The sequence below is a fragment of the Serinus canaria genome, chromosome 7 (assembly GCF_022539315.1).
Source record: "Serinus canaria isolate serCan28SL12 chromosome 7, serCan2020, whole genome shotgun sequence".
Lineage (NCBI taxonomy): Eukaryota > Metazoa > Chordata > Aves > Passeriformes > Fringillidae > Serinus > Serinus canaria.
The window spans coordinates 23,490,870-23,514,064 of record NC_066321.1 but is presented as its reverse complement, the minus strand read 5'-3'; the positions used below and the strand labels follow the sequence as shown (position 1 = coordinate 23,514,064).

Sequence of the window (23,195 nt, the reverse complement as noted above, 5' to 3'; positions counted from 1 at the left end):
CTTCACTAGCCTCCCTTCTTGGCACTTTATGCTTCATAGAAATTTAGAAAAATCCAGTTTCATCATCTTAAAATGTTCACTGTCAGGTACACACAAGCTATGCTGCTCAATTTATTCAAATGCAAAGAAACACATGTCTTGTCTTCTCTCTGCCCCATCTGGAGAATGTAGCAGAAAAACAGTTGTCATTACTGGTCATGGAGAAACAAAATCTTGTCCCATGCCCATACCTCTCCTAGGCATTTTGACTTTCTTGATCAAAAATTTGGTTCTTTGGCTGGAAAGAAATTAAATCCTACAATATATTTTAATTTTTAATTTTTTTTAACTGCTGAAATACAGGAGGGCATATATAGAGCATACAAGAGCAGAACAATGTAAGAGTAAGAAAAATGCTATAGTTTCCCAAAAACATATTTTGAGCTTTCTCTTGTTTCCTCTTTGCAAAAATGACCTGTTATCTCTCTCCTTCATCTGTACAATCAGTTCCTGAAACCTTTAATCCATTTTTACTTAATTGAGGGGTGTAGATAAGCTCAACCTGCACACAAGTCAGAGTCCAGTGCTTAAGCTTTCATTAGTAACTCTCAAAAACCATTAACCCTATCCTTAACCCTACCTGCCTCCCCTTCTTCTCTCTCTACCAGTCAGCTCACCAAAAATGATGCTCACTGGTTCCACCTTATCAGCCCTCTCTGCCCCCATGCTCCATTTCCTTGATCCAGTTGCCCTTGCACCCAGCCTCATCTTTCTGACCTCTCTCACTGTCCTTTCCAGCTCACTGATATCTTTGCCTCTGACAATTTTTGCCTTGGTTCTCCTTCCCTCTGGTTCTTCTGCTGTGGTAATCCTCCCTCCTTGCCGTTCTCTGAGAGTCATTTTCCCTTCTGCCCAAGTGAAAACTCTACAGGGCATCCTCTGTGCAAGCCTGTGGAAGTCTAAGACAGCCCCTCAAAGTGGTCAAAATCAAGCTCTTGGTCTGAAGTCCTGTCCACAAAATTCATCTACCATGACCAACACTGTCATTTCTTCCCCGATTTTTAGGCTTCCACGTTTCTGATTTCCATTCTTTAGGTCCCCATATCCAATTGTCAGCTGAGTCTTGCACGTTTTTTCTTGCCTAATGTGTCCCATATTGTTTTTTACTATTTATTCAGACTTTGAAACTCTCCTTTTTCTGGGGTCTTCACTACTACCACATCTCCTTCTCCTAGCTTTATAAATGGACCTTTTCTCCTGCCACTGCTTTCCCACTTGAGCTCCCTCCATTGATTCCCTCCAATATATTTCAGATTAATGGGGGCTATTTATGCTTTCAAGGAAAATTAAATTTCTTGATATATTATGGGCATCCTCTCTACTCATCTCAAATCAGGGAATGATACAGCTTTGCTTCTCACATTTCTAGGCTTTTAGATTAGCATTTTCATTCCTTCTCCTAAAGCTCTGGAGAGATACAACTCTCTGCCTCCATGGCTGTATCCAAATCCTCAACATCCTCAGTTATGGAATTTCAGGAGCACACTGAGAACATTTTTGTGGCCAGCCTGCTGGGATAAAGACTGTTCCTTTCCTCCTTAACATTCTCCATCTGTCCCTGGGCTGGGTTGCTCCACACTGGCTGGGAGCTCCCTGGTGCAACAACCAGCTCCTGTTAAATGTTTGAACAAGGTTTATGTGGCATGGACTGAATTCCTGGTGTGGGCTCCTGGAAGCTTCATTAACCTCAACATGGTATGGCAAGAATTGTTGTGTGCAGTGATCAGTGGATGTTACTGAGTAAGAACAAAGAGCCAGGCAATGGCTGATGGGTGTATGCAAACACAAAATGCATTTTACACATCTCTCCTGGTGCTTCTTCATGCCCACCCAGTAGAATGGCTTCAGTCTGACAAGCTGGCAGCTATTCTTTCATCTGCTGGTGCTCATGTTCAATAATCAAACCAGATGAGCTGTGGCAGGAGGTTAATGCTGCTTCCAAGCAGACTGGCAACAAGAGCCCAGGCTGTGTGTCCCAAGGCAGCCACTCTCTTGGGTGGTCTCTAAGCTACTGGCAAAGAGTATCAAAAAGTTATCTATGACATGACAGCAATAAAACACAACATAATACACAGGCCTTGGACACTCCCATGTGCATGAGTGAGTCAACAGAAAAAACACGAGAGAGGGAAGGCAAAATAAAAATGAAGGGATGTGGAAGATTTTGCTTTGGAGATGTTGGTGACTGTGAACAGTCTGCTTGATACAGCCTTTGAAAGTTTTCTAAAATTCAGTTTGTTCTTTGTGGAGAAAGACTGAAAAATGATGCACTGTGCAACAGTCTCAGGGGACTCTGAGTGGTACCCACACCTGTGGGTTTCTGTTAAGCAAGGTTTCACAGAAGCTTGATAACCAACATGCAAAGTTGCCCCTTAGCCCTGTGGACAGTGAGTTTGAGCACAACCAGGTCTTTTCTTTATTACACAGGTCTTGGTCCCACTCCTCCAGAAATTAATGAGCTTTTCTCTTACTATTGTTAAAGGAAGAAGAGTCAACATACATCATTGATGTTAAGTTCCAGTTATAAAGACAAAACCCCAGCTACTGTTTGTCTGCAATGACTTTTTGTAAAATACTGTGAATTACTGTTGCATGTGGCTTTCAAGTTTGAGATATGAGATAAATGAGTTGATACAGAAAGTAGGTGCACTAGGTATTCTCAAACTCCTGTTTAGATTAGCCTAGAAAAAGCAAAGTCAGGCTGTCACTCTGTGATTTACCATTGATGTAAATGGTAAATCAACATTCAAACACCAGCAGATATGGGGGACCTCCAGCATTTAGAATGAAAAGGATCTGGAGCACCAATGTGGCAGTTTAAACTAGGCTGACATTATAGCAATATATAAATAATAATTACAAAAACCCTCCATGTGTTGTATTATTTTACACCTCAGCTCAAAATGAGGAGAAAAAAAATCTTATGTGTTGTGATTATGAGACCAAGACATTATTCAGCCTTGCAAGTTCATTTACTTTTTTTCCTCTCTCTAATATGCATGACTAAACCAAAACAAATGATGTGAAGCATTGGCAAACATGATGGGTTTATGCAGGTCACATATCTGATCTGGAGCAGATCAGATCACCAGCATATTCAGCAGGTCACCATGGCCCTGCAGAGGTTTGTGAATGATCATTCAGAAACCCAGCAACAAAGTATGACTAATTTTCTAAATGTCTGCTCGTTCTCTCAGCTCAAGTCATACCACCCTCAGTTGTCATGGTGAGCCTTTTAAATGACAAATGTTGAGGCTCCTTTCAGTCAAAAGGCTCACTGTTAAACTATCACAATGAGGACTGTATGAGAGCAGCAAAAATCATGTTGCAAATGTCTGGCTACTTTCCAGTTTGTTCTCTGAGACATTGCTTCCCACTCTCCATTTTCCCCTCTCAGGATGGCTTGGAGCAGCACTGGCTCCTTGAGAGTCACGGGAAGGAGCTCTTGCACAGAAAGGCTTTTGTTGGCCCTCCTCAGGCTGGCCAGAACATGCACTGGAGAGAGGGGCCAGCCTTGCCATGGCTGAAGGGACTGCATCTCCCACCTACAGCAGCCTAAAGAGGAAACAGAGAGGTTTTTGTTGCTCCAGGCAACTTCTCCTGGTATGGAAACATCTGGTTCTGCTGGTCCTTCCTTCCCTTGCCAGCCCCCAGACTGCAGAAGGTGTTCAGAGCTCCCATGAAGAGCAGAAGCCCCTGCAGTCAGCCAGCAAGTGACTTTACTCTTTGGAAAAAGTGAAAATATTTCTCAGCTGGTTCTGTGGAGGATGGCTCTTGGACAAATACCCCAAAAACTTGGTCAGGAAAAGCTGCAGAGGTGGTTTCCACGGCAGGGATGAACCCAGGCAGTGCTGCAAGGCTCTCCTCCTCATGGCCCCTGTGCTGCTCTGACCAGGCAGCTGGGGCCAGCAGCCAGGAGAGGATCAGAGCTTTTCAGCTGACACTTTTCCATCCCAATTTTTCACAGCTAAAAGACAGGCTTGGAACTGCTGCTAAGTGTGCTGGAATTCAGTGCAGGCAGACCATTAAAGGTGCTGTGCTTTGATGGGTCCTGGGAAGGTTGTTAGATGGCCAGAATCTCCTCTGATAAAGCATTGTCTGGAGGCCAGACCTTACTGGGCAGTGTGTTCATTTGCTGGAATTGCTAAGCCCTCACTTTTGCCATCAGCACCCCTTTCAGTCAGGCAGCTGTCTGCCTGAGAGTAGGGCAACATCACAGGACTGGCAGAATTGTTCCCTTATGTCACAGGATTACAGCAATTCCACCAAAGAAAAGGCCACATTTTCAAACCTCTAATCAGCTGCTCTGTAATAACAGAAATCAAAAGTTCTGCTACTGTCACAAATTATGTCTTAGAACTCACTGGCCTTAAAAGTAAGTGAGTAGCATTTTCTAAATACAGCTTCTTTAAATTAAACCATCTTGCACTTTCACAGGCAGCTTCTGTCATTCTTGGGATTCACCACATGCTTCTCCAGCCTATGCATCCAGCTGGAGTCTGTAGCCTGACTGGCTTAAAATAAGCTAGGAGGCTAAAAGTGGGGAAGTAAGTTTTACAGCTAGAAAATCACATCAGCACAGACCTGGGAAAGCTGATGCTGAAGACAGCATGAAACAATGCTCAGTATTTCCGCTGCAGGAGGCAAGTCTGTTTGGAGGTAGGGACAAGCCAAATTTTAGTGGTACAGACTGCTTTGTACAAAATAAAACAATTCTATCATCCTACCTGCTCATATCATCCTACCCTTGTTTATAAAAGGGAAAGGTTAAGGAGAATTAGATAAATCTTAACTTTCATGAGAAGTCTTAACTTCTGCATTCTGAAATATATGTCATTGTTCAACCTCAAATATGGATCAAGTAGTGTGTTAGGTTGGAGGCTGTGCTGAATGCCAGAGCTTCAATTATAAAAATAAGGGTCCTTTCCAGGCCTTGGAGTCAGTGAGCACTTACAAAAGCAGCCCTCCACTTGTCCCAGGAACAAATGCTTTGTTCACAGCTACTATTCCTTTTACAGGGGATAAAACAAGAGAGTTCTGCTCCCAGTGTGGCCAAAGATTAACTGGTAACTGCTGTGTGAGGAAGGGAATCAAGTGTCATGAGTTTATTTCCTCTAATCTGTTCTGCCAGTAGTGGCAACCAAGAACATTTTCCCTTTTATAATATTTTTGTTTTATGTCTTGTGTTCTTAATGGGGAATTTCTGACTGGCACTCCTGGCCATTTCTCTGACTACAGCACAGTCATGTCTGTCTGTATTCTTGTCCCAGACTCCTGCTGGTGCTGTGCAAACCAGCCCTCAAAGCAAATGCCTAAGCATTTGCCAGGGATTTGCCTTCAGCAATTAATTCTTGGGGAAAATGCTGTGTTAAAGAACCTGAGCTGAAGGAATCTGAGCTTGCTGGACCTGACGTGGGCTGACACCTGCACCTAGCTGCTCTGTGAGCTGCACTGTGACAGGAGAGCAGCATGGCATCTTACCCATGCCATATGTTTTAACTTCACATTAAATTACATCCATTCCAATGGCAATCTTCGTTAAGGTTTAAAAAATTCACTGGCTGCCAGAGCTCTTTTGTGGTGGGGAGGAATGAAGCTCTGCTCAAGCACCTGCAGTGGAGGCAGAGTGTGCTGCTGGGAGGGGCTGGGATGGCTGACCCAGGGCAGGGCAAGCCCACTGCACACTGCTGTTCTGCCAGCACAGCCAGCACAAGTGAAAAAGGAAAATGCTGCTTATCTGCAAATTTCTCAGCAGTAGGAACAAAGCCTAGCAATTTTTCCTGTGATTACTTTAAAAAAAAAGGAATGCACTTGTCTGTGATTCCTTGTCCAGCCAGCAGAGAGACTTCCAAGGCTTGATTTTTCACTAGGCAGTCTGTAACAAGCCCGGGGTAGTTTCGTGCCTGACTTGGTTTAAGCAGGATGGATTCATGCCAGAGCACTTTTAAAAATGACAGTAACAGGCTTCAATAGCTGCATATTTGCCCTTCCTTGAAGCCAGACAATTTTCATTCATTCATGATTAGGAGAATACCTCTGAAATTTTGCAGTTTTAGAAAGAAAGAAAAAATCCACCCCAAAAAAATTAGCAATAGCAGAACATTTAGTTTTGCCTAGTTTGTTAAATATACAAAAATGCAGACATGCCAGAGGAAAACTAATTTGATTTTTATACACATTCAAAACACAATGGTAATTAAGGACTTTTTTTCTTTCAAAACCTAACTGAGAATGCTTGATTAAAACATTTTAATCTCCCCAGCTTCAGAAGCCATTTCCAAGAAGCTGTATTTCAGTTTTCTTAAGGCATTCTTATCTGACTTCAGTTTTTAGTGGACAGCACTATCCAGCTGCTCACTTTTTTCCTGGACAACTGCACTGTGGCTCTACATTTTTTGGTTTGACTGACATGGGAATTTTTCTGAAGTCAAGAAACCTTAATAGTTGAGAAAAAAACTTATTGCCACATCCTTAGGGGAGAGAATCCTTGAAGAAGAGGAGGCTGTGATACTGAGAAGCAGAAGCCTGAGTTATGTAATGGTGAGAATGAAGTCCTGTGAGTAATCACTGAACAGCTTTTGCTGCTTCTGTTTCATCCCCAGGTCTGGCAGGACACCCCCAGCATTTTATATTTTGGATCCTTATTTTCTATTTTTGTTATTCTTTTTGTGGTTATTATTTCTTTCCATGATCTGGGGCAGATACAGAAAAAAAAATTAGTTAATGTTAGATGTAAATTTCTTGCTGAATACTCTGTGCAGCCTGAGATTTTTAGGGTTAGGATCAAAATATTTCCAGTGAGTTTTCAAAATGAAGACAGGAGTGAAATCTCTGCTGGCCACCCAAAATTCCAAGGTGGTGTTTCTCTGCTATACTTCCATGTACCATGTGGCTTTCACTTTTAATTAATCCTGTCTCTTCCTTTTATCAGAAGTCCATAAACTTCTCTGTTAGCTTGCTGAATAATTCCCTACTGAGTTAAAATTATTATCTTCATTTTGATCCTTCCTATGATGACAAAGGAGATAGGATTTTGGCATCAGGATAACCTCACATCAGTACTATTGTAAATGTTGGAATTACTTCTTCTTTTACATATTTTATAAGCAATTTCAAAATTAGAAAAACCTTTTATGATAGAACAAGTGGTTGATAGGCAAGTTTTTGCTTATCATCCCCACTGCAGCTGTTTCATGGGTGGCATATAAATAAAAGGCCATTAATATTTTCTTCATATTGCCCTAACAAGTCCTAATTTTTGCTTCTGAGAGGTTTTCCTAGCACACAGCCTCACTTTTCCAAACTGACACAGGCAGAGCTCTTCCAGCAGCAGGGAATGTGCTTCCACAGAAGATGTCACCCCCTGGGCTGAAAGGTGACACCTGGCTCTGGGCAGCTGGGGGATGCTGCTGCTTTCACTGCTGGTGTCATTCCCACGTTGGGAAAGGTTCAGTCTGTGCCAAGAATCCTCACCCAGAACATTCCCAGCTGGGTGGAGGCACCCTGTAATTCCCACTGGGACTCTTGGGTGCCTCTCCTGCCCTGGGAGCAGAAAAGGGAGCAGCACTGCTTTGCTGCAAGGAACAATTTTAACAGAGGAAGGGTACAATCCTTGAATCCAGGGAGACAAACTGGACTGTAGCAATTGATGGTGTTTTACACAGTAATGCAGGCAGGTTTTCACACCCTTAAAACAAATGTAAACCAATTTAGTACATAATGTTTCTGCACAACCAGGGCACTTCTTTGGTAGAGAAATTCAGCAAAATCAAATTCCTAGCTTAAACTTCAGAGTTAGGTCTGGCACAATGTCTCTGAGCTTTTGGGTGAGGAGAAAAGAGAACAGTTCAAGCTTTTTATCTCTAGTAACATCTTAAATTTGAAATGTTTTCATTTTACCCTGTTCAGCTTATAGGCAACTGAAACCCCACCAAATCCTTATATTTAAGTATTTTTGATTGCTGGAAAATTAAACCCCAACGTTAAGAAATGCATTATTCAACATCAAATGCAGTCACCACAAATTATTTGCATTGCAGTAGATACACCCAGTCTCACCTTGCAGGTGCCACGGGCAGCACAACATTGGGACAAAATCTTTGGTGGCTCTTTATTGTGTGAGTGACTTGAACTTGTGATAAACCCACCTCTGCTGGTTTGCCAAAGGCACCAAAATACCCCAGAGCCAGCAGCCAGTACAAGCAGGAGGCAATTATGCCACAGAGACACACTACCTGGCACTCAGAATTGCCACAGTCTGAAAACAAGCAAAGCCCCCAATTTTTCTGGGAAAAAATATCAGTATGCTCAATTTAATTGGGGAAAATACAGACAAAATACAGGAAAGGTAGGCTCTCCTCTAAAGGTTTAGACACATTCAGATCACAGCCATGGATTCTTTAAAAATTAGTTTTTACACTTCTTACTTTAGCTCTTGCTAAGAGTGAGCTGAAATAAAAGTCAGGCTCTAACCCCTCATGGGATGTGAGGAATACTGCTGGAATGCAGGTGAAATGTAGCAATGTAGTAACCTCACAGATTTTAAGTTGAAGTTAGTCAGATTTAATATCATTCCACTCCTTGTACCCATTCTTTCCATGCAACAGTGGAGCTGCACTAGGAGTCACCAGAGGGAGCCTGCATGCCAAAAATCCCTCTGTTTTTTTAAAAACTCCTTACTTTCAGATGGCAAGGACATCGAAAGCTGAACTTATAAAATTTACAAAATTTCTCCTCATTGCTGGAAAAAAAAAAAAATAAGAAAAGGGAAGGCTGCTGCCTCGCTCTGCCTGTGCAGGAGAGGGCAGCCCCTGGGCACGGGGTGCTGGCCAGAGGCAGCCACTCACCCTGCAGTGCCTGGGCTTTCCCTGCCCTCCCTTCCAATGGCCACTCCTTCCTCGAGGCTCAAGCCTGGAGCAGCCCCAGCTGAGCTGGAGAGGGACCTGGGGGTGCCCTGTGTCCCTGTCACCTGGAAAGGTGCCATAGCAGGGAGTAACAAACCTGCACCACTCCCAGGGTTTACCAGGTGTGTGTGCACCTTTACTGCTTGCTGTGTGCCAACACACACACAGCAGTGGTGCCCCCTGAGCTGGGACAGCCACAGCAAACACTTCAGGGGAGTGCTTTCCCTTCTGAGCAGTCACTAGATCCCACAACTCCTTTAATTGTGTTGCTAGAAATAATTGTGTTGATAGAAATTGTGTCTGGAAATTGCTCAGAGCCTGCTAATCGTCTCTCCTGGCTATAAGTGGAATAACACTGGTTCTTCTCAGGCTGTGTGAGAGCTGAAAAACCTGAAGTCTCCTCCCTCCTTCTGTTTCAAGAAAAACTAGCAGCTCCATCAGATTTTCAACAACATCCTGCTGGCCTGTGCAGCTCACAGGAAAATGAATCCCTTTTCAGATCCATATGCTAGCTGCAGTATTTCCTGTGTTTTTCTGGTCACAGTCACACATAATTCATGTGAGCACTTCGTCCTAGCTGCAGGCCTGAAAGGATGTGGTTGAAATCTTCAGGCTGCTCGTGTTCTTGTCTCCATGCCAAAGCTCTGGAGGATGGTTTTGGGAACTCTGTGTTCTGGCTATACTGGGCAACATTACATCTCAAGGGGTGAAGGAAGGGAGAAATTATGGAGGGGAGAAGAACCACATGGCCCTCTGCAGAAAATTTTTGGTTTTTGATAAATTCAAATAGGCATCCACTTCAAAAGGAAAAAAAGAATCAAATACTAGAAAGCCAGAAAACATCCCCACCACAAGAAACCCAGCACAGATGGTCCCTCAAAATCAGAAGCGTGGTTTCTCTATGTTTCTCTTAGCCTAACCACAGAGACAAGGAGCAGGTTGTTCAGGAGCAGAGGTATCACAAAGCTGATGTGCTGCTGGGACCTCGACTGGGGTCAGGGTGACACCCAAAGCACAAGAGCTAATGGTGAGCTGCTGTCCCTGGAGGAGCAGCTTGTGGCCAGGAGCCACTCTCCTGGAAATCACTGCCCTGATCCCAGAGGACTCAGAGCAGGTGGTGAGAGCTGGCTGGTGGCTGTGAGCCTGCACCCACCTGCAGATGCTGACAAGGAGCAGCACAGCTGATGGAGTCCTGGCTGGAAGGTGCTGGGATGGTTTTGTTGTGTCAGGCTAATGCCACTGCTCCATGCAGAGTGGTGCCTTTCATGCTGCACAAACTCACCATTAACCTTGAGCTTGCCTGTAGTCATTCTGTCTTTTGAAAGCTTTGCCTTTTGGAGGTGGGGATTTTTCTATTTGAAATCTGACTGCATGGAGAGGAGCCACTAATGGACAAAGAGGGGCTGCAGAAAATGCAGTTAGGTACAAATGCAGGGAAGGCTTTTCTGTTCAAGGGTAAATTCCATGAGACAGCAGCCCCCCCACTGTGGGGACTTTTCAGAAACACACTACTTAGAGAGGTACCTCTGTAAGTACACACTGCATCTCCCTCCAGAGCAGCCTGAGCAGGGTCCCCCAGTGCCCCAGCCAGGAGCCCTGGCAGTGCTGCAGGAGGAGGGTGCCCAGAGCCAGGGGGTCAAGATGCACTTGCCCTCACTGCCAATCCTGCCCTGCCTGTCTGGGGGATGTCAAACACTGAGCAGGAGCAGCAGTGTGCAACCTAAGTCTTCATTCTGCCATCTTGCTTGGGATCAAATTCCAGATTTACAGTGCTTTAGGTGAAACAGAGGGGCAATTATTATTTATTACAGTAGGGCTGGCTGCAGGCAGTGTCTGCCATGTGGCTTGGTTGTTAACCTCCAGCACAGAACATACAGCAAGGAAATAAAATTTAAAGCCCTGTCAAATGGCTGACTTCATAAGAATCTTACATGTTCTCCTATAAAAATATTATCTTTTCTTCAAAAGCTGCTTCCATTCAGAACACAACACTGCCAAAATCTTTGTAATTTCACTATAAATACACCTTGTAAAAAAAGTAACCAGAAGAACACGTGCTGCCCTTCCTGGGATTTCTACTTTACATTTTAAAACGTGTACTATGTCTCCCATATTTTTGTTCTATAGTATTTTATGTTGTTAGCTCTTGAAAGGTTTTTAATGTTGTCTGTTACTGCTTAGAAACAGTGTGATATTTACACTGCCCTGTATTTAACACAACAGTGCTTAATAACACTATTTTCAAGTCATAAATGCTGTTTTACAGCACTTTTCCAAGATTAGCTTCTATCATAAAAATTAAGTTGTACTTTTAGAAGGGGGCTCCTTTAGCATTCATTGCACAAGATTAGAAGGAGCTTTCAGATATGTGGATTTCATACTGAAATCAGCAGAAATACTCCCCCAAACCTTGGTCTGTGTTGGACCTCATGTGGTAATTTAGGGACTGACATTAGTGCTCAACACAGCCCTTTCTTCTGCACTCCAGGCAAGAGTGGCTGCAGCACAAACATCCCAGTTTTCCCGTGGGACAGATGTCAGGCTCAGTCTCCACTGGACACCTTGGTCTCTCTGTGGGTGCTGCAGTGTTTGTTGCAGCCAAGGCCAGAACCATTTTGAAGCAGGAGCTGCCAGCTGTGTGAAATGAGATGAAAGCTGCCAACAGTAAGAAATGAAATTCAGGCTGCAGCAGTGTCTGCCAGCGTGTTGGGCAGCACCTGAACAGTGGCAGCCAGCTGAGCTGGAGATGGCAGCAATCTGATGTAGCCCTGTCACCAACTCAGTGATTCACTGATTCATTTCACTTCCTTTTTTTCCTTAATTATATCTACTGTCATCATCCTAAGTCTGAGGAAAGAGAGAGGAGGGTGGAAAGAGGGGGGAAAGAGACACTAGAAGGGAACATCTTGGTAAAGCTAGCCAGGGAATTCATTCAAGGCCATTCTGCATCAAGTGCTGTGGTTGTATCGAGGTGCACTGGCTCAGATGTGGAAAGGACAGTGAATGATGAGAACAAGCAGCTTGGGAAACAAAGCTGCACCTCTTGTCACCAAGTTAGGGACAAGGAAAAAACACAGTGATACAAAACTGCAGCATGACTCTTCCATTCCCAGTTATTCAGCAGGTCCAGAGAGCTGTGGGCCTTCAGCCCAGGAAATGAAGTGTGTTGGTGGCATTTTGTCCCAACACGTGAACAAACAAGAGAGTGCACGTGAAGAGGGAGGCAGAGCTCAGCCTTCTGTTCCCCAAGGAACAACTTACTGAGACACGTTTTCCACTTTAAAGGAATGTGGTGAAGAGCTGGCACTGCCAGGCTAAAGAACAGATGTTTTTCCAGGGATATGGCAGCTCTGTTAAGGCATTGGAGGAAGACTGCCCAGCCTCAAGAACTGCTCCAGCCCCTGGACATTGCTGGTTTTGTGCAGCAGTCCTAGCTCCCTGCCCAGCAGTTCTCACAGCCATTTAGGGAAGGAGGGCCAAAATACCACTCAGGACTGGGAGGATAATTGAAAACCATCTCCTGCTCTGGCCATGTGACTGATGTGCAGCACAATCACCTTTGAAAGAGGATCATCACTGGAGAGACTGGGAAAGTGCAATAGCCTGAGTCCAAGTGACTCACCCACATCAGAAAGGTTTGACTGGGCACCAGCTCAGTTTGTGAATTCTCACAGGCCTGGCCTTGATGTTGGAAGACTGTGGAAGATGCCTGATGTTGCAGCTGACATTAATTTCCTAAAAATGAAATGTAAGGCCATGTATGAAGCAGAAGCACAAAAACACATGGTGCTTTTCTTTCTAGAATAGTGGGATGTTCCCTGCTCTTACCCTGATGTGCTTGGTTAACACTGGAAGCTCTGTGCAGAGTTTGCCATGTAAAAAGGCAGCCTGTAAAATGATACAAGCTTCTGTAGTGACTGCTAAAGCCTTAGAAACTTCCTTCTTGTGCCTCTTGAAGCAAATTTAGCCTGAGATTTTGGTTCCACAATGATTCTCATGGGCTCCAAACTCAGTGCTTACCAGACTAACAATAATCTTGGATGTCTCCAGACTCTCCCCACATTTGTTGTTAACCTTCAGTCACAAAGTAATGAGATGCATCAGACATCATCAGGCTGGCCTGAGGGGTTACAAATTTGGATGAGGGCCACATACTGTACTAATTGCTTCTAATAAATTACATATTTCAGGAGGGACATCATGATTTTAATCATTTATTCTGCATGTTGTTTCCTTTGGAGAGAAGAACAAGCGGGCACTAAACAAGCAGAGCATCTGAAATTCATGGCAGAAGCTAGAAAGGGCTCATTTAATATCAACCATCACTGTAAATACTAGAATTATGCATGTTTCAAATCCCTGGGTCTGAGCACTTTGGGAAAAGCCAGTGAGTTCTGGTTGTTTTAATGACTCAAACCAAAATAATGTCTTTGAGTGTTCCTTAGATTTATAACAACTCTGATTTAATCCCATTTCAAATCTCATAGCTGGGGCCTAGCTCAGGAAAAGGCCTTTGTTTTTATGCAAAGAGAAATACATTAGGAGGGGAATTTAAAGCATTTATTTCCCAAGAGGCTGAGAGGGAAAACAGTAAAATGTATCTCTTACTTGTGTGGGGAATGACTTTAATTATGGTTTGATGGCTCCTCATGGCCAAGGTGGCCCAGTGAACACAGCCAGCCACAGGAACTTTCTTCAAAGCCTGCTGAAATTAGCAGGGTCTTGATTGGATCTAAACAGCCTCTTGCAGAGTGAACCCAGATGAGTGAAGTTTTCCTGTTTCCCTGCTCTCTAGCACATCCAGGCTAGCAGACCCACTGCTCCTGAAATCCTCAAATCACTTGGGAACGCGCACTTCCTTCACAGGGGGAGACCTTGACGGTGTTTAAATAGCCACCAGCATTAATAGCAATGGCTGGGGGATAATGTGGGGGTTTGGGACCTCTAGGGAGCAATGCAGGTTTGGGAACAGCTCAGGCTGTCTTCTCTTAGTCTGTGTAAACCTTGCTTCCTGCCTGCTCTTCCTTCCAAGGATGAGCTGAGCTGCCAACCAAAACACGCCTGCCCAGGTGAAAGGAGACCTGCCTGAGCTCCAGGGCTGCCCTGGCATGGAGAGCTCAAATTGCTCTTCTGGTTTTCAAGTGGTAATGAGGAGACACCAAGGAAGCACCTCTGCCTGGGGTAAGTGCAATCCTCTTCTGCCCTGGCAGTCTGAGATGCCTTCACTTGGTCCCTCTCTATCGAAAATGGAATATCTCCATCTCATCCTATTTTAGACTTCTCTGGCAAGGGTGAGGGTCAAAAATGAGCCTCCAGCAAGACTTCCAGGGGCTCCTCCAGCCCACCAAGCAGAATAATGGAGACATTTCTAAAGATGCTGTTTGTGCTTTGGTAGATGGATGGACCTCTGTGCTAAAACTGCTGGACATTTACTCTGGAAAGGGATCAAAGGATTCCTCTTGGCTTTGTCATCCAGAAGAAGAACAAGAAGCAGATTAGTAAATTGGAAAAAAAGGCCTTACACATTGAGAGCTGACTGGAAAAGATTGCCCAAGGCAAAAGTGGTGACTGTTCAAATTGCAAAACATTCCTGTGGTTGTTTTTATGGTATTTTTCACAGGGAGGTTCAAGCCAACCTTCACACTTGAAGAAGAAGACCTTAAAGGATGAGAAAATTTGAAGTTAAGGCATGAAAGCACATGAGTAATAGCAGAAAGACTGACACAAAGAGGGGAACTGGAGCTGATGAATCCTCTGTTAAGATTGATGCTTAACATAGAAAAAACTAAGGCAAGAGGTGAATCACAGCATGCAGAAAATAGGAGGGATTCATTTGATGCACTCTTCAGATACTGACTTTTGCCAGCACTGCCTGCTGCAGACCAGCATGGAATTCAACACCAGTGAGGCAGGTTAGGAAAGAAATATCTGTGGCAGCAAAATGGAAAACCTCTTTGACATCCATTAGGTTTGGTAATGCAATACCAAGGAGCACACCATGCCCAGCTGTTATCTGGCTGGCCAGCTGAGTCTACTACTTAAATCAATAGCTCTGCCATTGATTTTTCCAGCACACTGTATTCCAGTAAAAAGAACAATGCTCTGAGATGAGTCAGCTATTTGCTCTGTCTGTAGGAACTCTGGTGTGTTTTTGTTTAGGAAAATAAAAGCAGGAGCCAAAGTACACACAGATACACAGCAATAAGAACCTGCCTGTTGCACCAGGTTTGCTACAGCTTGCTGCAGCAGCCACAGCCCAGCCTTGAGCTAGAGGAAGCTTCTGTAATGATGAAACTGAAATACTTGGGGATGATCTTAGACAATAATGCTGAATTTTAGTTTAATAAGTGCAATGGCAGAAGGAAAAAATACGCCCCCATATGTATCAAAGAATAGAATCACAGAATCATGGAATGGTTGGGATTGGAAAAGACATTAAAGATCATCTCATTCCAGCCCCCCTGCCATGGACAGGGACACCACCCACTAGACCAGGTTTCCCAGAGGCACAACCAGCCTGGCCTTGGACACTTCCAGGGATGCTAAGGCATGCAGTTCTGGAGAGGAGCTCTGAGGACCTGGTTTACTCTGCACTTCATTTGCACAGTGTTTAGTTTGGGCTGGCACAGCAAAATAATACAGCAGTGATTAGATAGATATTGCTATCTATGCAAAACATTTTCCTTCTAGAAAAAATATTAAAATTGAACATCATAAGATTATTTCTAATATCCAGCACACAGACTTCAGCCTATTTTGGCAAACAGAGTCTTGTGTGGCAGCTGTGATATTGAGTGATATTTTATTTGAGGACAAGTACTAGAGAACTCCAGCCACAGAATGAGACCCACAGAACTGGCTGATATGGTAGATTACCTCATGACAGCAGCAGTATTTCACACAACTAATCAGATATCCCAGGTAATAAGCTGTGCTAAGCAGGCAAATGGAAATTTACATGTTCATCATCTACCAAGAGGCACCTGGCAGGATGGCCTTTAGACTGCAGTCTGAAAATAAGCCTGCTCTGACAAGTGTCAGTCAGAAGTGCTGGTGAATCACCACAGACCTTGCTTCACTGCAGTCCCCATCCAGTCAAATTCTCTCCAGAACTACAGAAGAAGCAAGGCCTAAATGCAGCTGTTCTGATCCCAGGTGATATCCCTGCTGCTTTTGTACATATTCCTAAAAAGCATCCCTCAAAACTTGTATCAAGACTTCTCATTTTTCCTTATCTTCCCAAGAAAGTCTTCACACACCCTGTTGTCACATACCCAGACCACAGTTTTGGTTGTTCTCCTTTTCACAGCTGCCTGGAAATGAGAGGCAGAATATGGGGGAGTATGGGGCCAGCTCCAATAGAATTTACCCATTCAAGAAGCTCTGTCCATAGCTTGGCAGTGAATTCTCTGTTATGGCAAAGTAATCAAAGCATAAAAACTTTTTTTTTTTCCCCCTCAAACAAATAAATTTGCAACTGCAGCAAGGTTCAGTGCTGAGGATGGGGAGATGGTGCTGAGGCAGGTGGGCAGTGCCAGAGCAGAGGGAAGGCAGTGGTGGCCGGGCAGGACCCTGTGGCAGTGCCCTGGTCCCACTGTCCCCCCTCCAGAGGAGCCCCGAGCCGGCAGGACAGGAGGTGACAATACCTTTGAGGGCAGGAGGGGTGAAGACACTCTGCTTCCTCTGCTTGGGAGAGGCACTCTGTGACTGTGGGGGACAAACAGAGAGGGCAGTGAGACACAGACAGAGCCTTCTGCTCCTGGCAGCTCCCTGGGCACCGTCTGAGTGCCCACCAGAGAGCTGCTGAGAGAAACATACTGGGTACCACTGGTGCCAGCTCCAGGCTGCCACAGGAAAAGTAAGACAAAAATATGTGTTTAATGGACAGACTTTATGAACTCCCAGGCAAAACAGACCCAATACTACTGAACATTACCCCTCACTCTGTCTAAATGTTGTTAAACATAAAATTAGGATAGCCCGTGCTTTTAACAGCCTGTGTAATTGATTCTCTTAAGGCAAATAAATGTCTGTGTATATTGAAATAGTTGCAGGGTTTACATGAGCCAACATTCCAGTTACAGTGTGATCTGTGATTATGTGCATGTGTAAGGTAGTACTGAAGTATTAATATATACATTTTAATATAAATAAGTGGCAGGCCCCTCCCCCTGTACCTTTTCAATGTGTTTTATTAAACCCAAGATAATAATTTCAGCAGCCAATCACTCAGCTTTTAACTGAGCCTCATTTGAGTGTCATATTCAGTTAAACTTTTTGTGGCCCCAAAATCCCATCGATGCACAAAAGATAAATTATTCCAAAATAATGGCAGTAAAATGACACATAGATTAATAATAGCATTATTATTTTATACCAATACACATAGAGTAATAATGGTATTACTACATTATATCAATGTTTAGTTAGCAAAAACTAACTGGAGTATATTCAGAGCAGCTTTTGCAAAATGAAAGTAGCTAAATTGGTGTCAAGATTTCACCAACATGAGTTCTGTCTACATAAAAAGGACAAGAAAGCCTCATCCAGTACACCTTCAGCTAGCTTTGGAAGACATAAGCACCATATCTCACTCCTAACCAAAAGGTTAAGGGAAAACTGTGTGCAACCAAGTTTTTTCCCCCCTCATTTTATCAATTTCTAGTTGTAGTAATGATGCTGCTTTTACCCAAACATTTGCTAAAAATGCCTAATATATGGACTCTGAATTTTAATCAGCTCTATTTCCTCATGGAACATTTGAGACATGTTTCACACAAGTAGGGCTAATCCTATTAGCTTATCACAATGGATAGAATGATAACATTTATAAATAAAATATTGTCTTCTTTGGAAAGAGAAAGCTATTTATAAACACTATGGGATAGCTTGGTGAACCTCATGCCAATAAATCTTCATGTGTTTGCATTGGAGCTCAAATTGGAGCCAATCAATACCTCCTGCTGCTGTTTAAGGTGCTGCCTGCTGCTCTGAGCAGTGGGCCAAGGAGAAGGAGATCAGGGAATGGAGGAACCATGCAAGGGGAGGTTGGAAAATGAGATCAGAGGAGCCAGCCTTCAGCTCTTGTGCTGACAACAGGGCTGCACTGCCTGCTGCAGGCTTGACAAGTGATGGAGAGAGTGGAGAGGCGCTTGTGCCCAGCAGTGACCTGCAGGTCCAGAGGAACACTTGGCTGGGCTGAACTGGCAGGGTCACCTTGGCTGGGCTGTGACAGGGCATGGCAGCAAGGCAGAGGGGAGCCTTGTCTCTCCCAGCTCCCTGCTGCAGGGGGCTGGCAGAACACAGCTTTACACAGCCCTGCTTTGAAAGTGATGGTTCTTAAAAGGCTGTGTTACTGCAGATGGCATGACCGTGTAAATAAAAGTATCCATTGGGATGAATCAGTGAGGTTCCAAGAGTTTTTGACAAGAACTATTTAACAAAAACTATGTTTAAAAAACAAGAAATAAAATCACTTACCTCTGCCTGTGAGATGTTTGGTCTCTTCTCATCTTTTTCTAGAGAAAAACATGAAAAGAGAAAAGTTGGTACAGAAGCGTTTCTCAGCGCTAACATTTGTAACTCCGCCACGAACCTACAGCACTGCTGTAAATAGGAAATTGACCTTCTAATTTACAGCTTTTCCTTCTCATTTGTGTGTCTCAGAAAGCCAGAGGCCCCGATTAGCATTTAGACACAAGCACTGCATCTGAAGCACTTAGCTCCCATTTTTGTTCCTGAATACCAGCGAGCACTGGAGTTCCTTGAGCAGCAGGTCCTTTGTCCTGGCTGGCAGCAGGGCTCTGCAGCTGGGGCTGGCAGGGGCAGGGCTGCTTTGCCCAGGCTCTGAGCTTTCTTCCACGGCTGGCAAATGGTGTGAGGCGAACTCACAAAGGGTTCTACTGCACTCAAGTAATAACAAGAACCTCACCAGGTAAGTTATTGATATCCCAATACTGGCACTGAAAAGTGCCTTGCAGTAATGTGTAAAATTAACAAAACAAAGCTTAACAAAGAGCCATCTTTCACCTTAAAAATCGATGACATTACCAGACTGAAACTTTTTACTTTTGTTTAATTTGCTTTAGACTATATGTATGGCAGAATTGGCAAAGCTTGGGACTTCTATTAAAAAGAAGTGCCCCTGAGTGTTGTCTTAGATAGCAAAGGTTCTATCATCATCATAGTACGAGGATTTCATATTATCAGAGCTTCATACCTTCTTGATGTTGCTCATAGGCAGCTCCTCTACACACTGACTTCTCCAGGTCCTCACAGTAATCTGACTCTCCTCACTCCTCTTTCCTTACTCTTATCTAGCACTAGTTCTTATTGATTGCAGGTGTGGCCTGTTAAGATCAGGCCCACCTCCAATCTTCAGCAACTGAAACAGCTGCAACTCACTGGGGGACAAGATCACCCTCTACACCTGAGAATCTGAATGGACATCTAAGACTGCATGACACAGAGGAGGCTCAAGGTTCCTCCTAACCATGGCACATAACCAGCTTTTGTATGAGCTAAATTATTTCACTGCTGTTGTCTTCATGTGGGTGATGGCCAGAAAGTATCTGTCTTCTGCTGATGCTTCCACAAGTATTTGACAAGGGTCATGCAGGAGAGTTGATACACAGCAGTTTGGAGTCCTAAATAAAATGTCATTACAAACACAGACATCAATCTCTCACCATTGCAATGGGCTTCCTAAAATTTTCCACTGGCAGATATCAGTGTGTAATCTTCACTGAGGTGGGACAGATCTGTAACCACAGGTCTGAGCAGAGAATTAGGCCAAGGCAGGATCATTTCATCTGACTTATTCTCTAGATATTGGCCTCTTGTGGTGTGCTGTGTAAGAGGGGACAAGCCAGCCCATGCAGGTGGATGGATCACATTTTCTATCACATTCTTTGCCATTGTCTCTGTGCATCTTGCAAACACTAACTGATTCACTAGATTTTTCAATAGAAGTATTTCCCATTATCTCTCTCTGAAAGATGTTCAAATCACCCATACTCAGGGTTAAAAAGTGCAGTTGAAAACAGGGCTGATTACTAAATCAGCATGATCCCACAGATACAGAATTAGACAAGGCAATCAGGAGCTTCCTGCCATTGACATTTGTGTGAACTTTGGCAAGGTCACTGATCTCCTCCTGGACTTCCCTACCTGTAAATAAGTGCAGCAATGCCTATTTCAGTATTGAAGTGTCTATTCCAGCCCATGAAACACTTTGGGGTATGAAGTCAGGCTGGTTAAATGGGTGATTATTTATGTGCTTGCAGCCTTTCTTATTGCTTGCATACCAGCACATCAATTAGCCAACATTAGAGAGGTTTTTTTAATTATTCAGGAAACTACTGGATACTGGATTTAGCCTAAATGCTGAAATTTAAATAAATCAGGGACTTTCAGCAAAGAACAATGAAGAGTCAGTTATGTCCCATTCCTTCCTGAAAATCTAAATTTGCCCAGATTAAAAATATATTTTGTGAGCCCAAGCTGCTGCTTGCATAAGGAACAAAACCTGACATCAGTAGCTTTGTGGTGTTCAGGTCTTGATCCTGAGAATGTGCCCAACTCCAAGCTGGCTCTCACATTTAGTGTTCTGAGTGATGTGACACTAAAACTGTCAGAACTGCAACATTTCCAGCCCTTCCCTTCCCCAGCAGCCTTGACATGACAGGCAGCTTTGGGATGAGGACTGGTCCTGTGTGGAGTTAGAGAAACCATTCATATCCACAGGGCAAATAGTGCCAGTGAGGAGCATCAGACAATGTGGGCATGTAAGAACAACCTGGAAAATCACCAAAACAAACCATTTTCCAAAGCAGTAAGCAGAGATTGGCAAGTAACCTGAGGGACTGAAAGGTACAAGCTCCAGGCAGGAGCCAGGAAGGGTTTCAGGTGAGTTGTGAGCTGAAGGGAAAGGTGCAGCTGGCTGCAGGTGAAGTTTGGGCAATGGTGCATTTTGGCACGGGTTTCTTTCTGAGGACAGAAGGAGGAGCACATGCTAATTTCTGACAGGTATTTTGATGGATAAGACTTAATCTAGAATATGGATTTTTAAGGAGAGGTGACAAGGAATGGGAACAAGGGAAGCCTAAATCCCAGAATGCCACAGACTGAGGCAGAGAGGATAAAACAAACAAACCACCTATGTACAGAGGATGAGGAGGAGAAGAAAGGCAAGGGGAGCATGGAAGGAAGAGAGAAGAGCTTGTGAGTAACTGCAGTAGTAATGAGAGACAGGGACATTGTGCCCACAGTTAAAAGGGAAATTTAGGGATGACAGAGAGCAGAGCTGGAGTGCAGTGTGGGCTGGAGCTCAGTCAGGAGTTTTCTGCCTGGTCATAAACTTGGAGGCATCTTGGTCTAACTGAAGGATTACATTAAAAATTGTGTGAACACCCTTCCTTGGACAAAGAGGGGTTTTCCAGTGTAACTTATAATGCTTCATATAGTTTATACAGCAGCATGTTTTTACAGCAGTCTTACTAGGAAAGCATGCTTGTGAGAGTAAATGAAAGTAAGAATTAGTGCCCTCCCTGCAAGAGGCCAGTACTGGCACCAAGAGATCATGTGGAAGATCTCTGTGACAACAGATTTTATTGTGAAAATGGAGGGTACAAGGTAAGAAAAAAGATCATCAGCTACCAACTGCAAATCAGAAATTTCCACCTCTGGAAGTCAAGCAAGCCATGCATCTCCCAGTCCCCTCTCAAATCCATTGACAATTATAAACTGAATTTCTTTAGTGAACTCTTAGAGCAGCAAGCCATCTTGAGAAGGGTCAGGAAATAACCAGATGCTAAATCACAAATATCAGAATGTGATATCACTGGATTCACAGGGCAGAGTGAAATCTCTGATTTGTCTGCTCTGCTGAGTACTGTGCAGGCAGGACTCAGCTCACAAAAGTATCTTAGTTACACAGAATGTACAATTCACTTTTCATGTTTATAACTCAGCAATTTAGATCATGGAGAGTGTGAAGAGCTGTGTCTCTGATATATGAAACAACCCCCCAGCTCTCAGCAGGTATCTTCTCCCTACAGTTTGCTCTCTTTATGGGGCCAGGAGGGAGAAAAAATAATATTCCATTTTCCTTCCTTACAGACCATAACATTGTTCACAGAACACAATATTGTACTTCAAATCTCAACATGCAGCTTTTTCCAGTGTAACTTATTCTAGGCTGCTCTAATTACTTGCAGGACTCTAATCAGTCAAGTAATTTCTTGACAGTTTTTGTGGTTTTGTTTTAAAGAGGCATGATAGAAATCATATGAAGACCTGAGAATGGGTTTGTGCATGCCCAAGTGGAGGTAAGTAAAACCAAGACTGGAGCTTTGTTTGGAGACTTCTTTACACCCATGCTGAGGAAAAAGCAGTCGAGGGCTTTCCCTTGTGCTGGGTGAATCATGTTTGAGCCTAGTGTGAGCCTGACCTCACATAGGCTGGAGCATCACCTGGCAAAATAAACAGGATTTAAAGCTTTTTTCTGTATCCTCAGATAAATAAATATGCACTGAAGGGTTCAGTCTGAAAGGTATTCCCATCAATCCAGAGCTGTGCACACACTTTCTGAAACAAAGCCTGAGTTTTTGAAGGAAAGTCACTTCTGAGAGCCCATCTGCCTGCACAGACCTTTCAGAATCAGAGCTCTAAGCTTGGCCTTCACCCAGAGCAAACCCTCACCCACTTGCAGGGAATCCTGCAGCACCTGGCCCTGGGTATGCTGCCAAAATAGGCAGAGGAAGCCCCAGGGGTTGTGTCCCAAGCAGGGCTGTCAGCAGAGCTCTGAATCCTCCCTGGCACATCCCCCAGCCCGGCTGAGCTAAGAGCTGAGCTCCCCCAGAGCATCCTCATCTGGGGCCAGAGAGAAACCCAGAGGAAGGAGGCTGCTTGTGGCTGGAATGGAATCTACTTGGTGGGGCAGATCCCTCCTTCCATGGATCTCCTCTGCTGTGCAAACTCCGTGTCCGTGCTGGGGGAAGCTCTGGGGTGGTTTCAGAGGGAGATCCAAGCTCCTCTGCCTTGCTTCTCCCCCTGGGCAGTGTTAATGCACTCAGAGCAGCCATGCAGGCACAGAGGTGACCTGTTTTTAAGGAGCTGGCCTCTGATGTCACCATGGCTCTGCAGAGGTCTCATCCAGCTAAGGCTGATCTCATCCACATAAGTACCCTGCTTGCTTCCCCTCAGCAAGAGCAAAGAAAAGCCTTTTCTGTGGGGCTTCAGTCAGGCACTGCA

General features: G+C 44.1%; 1 protein-coding gene across 1 annotated transcript in view; it reads right to left on the bottom strand.

Annotated features, from left to right (window-relative positions):
* The window catches only part of PPP1R1C (protein phosphatase 1 regulatory inhibitor subunit 1C), a 45,812-nt gene that overhangs the window by 5,626 nt on the left and 16,991 nt on the right, over positions 1-23,195 (bottom strand). The window contains 2 exon segments of the mRNA XM_009088038.4: positions 16,589-16,649; positions 18,423-18,460. Of these exon segments, the coding sequence (XP_009086286.3) occupies positions 16,589-16,649; positions 18,423-18,460 (99 nt within the window).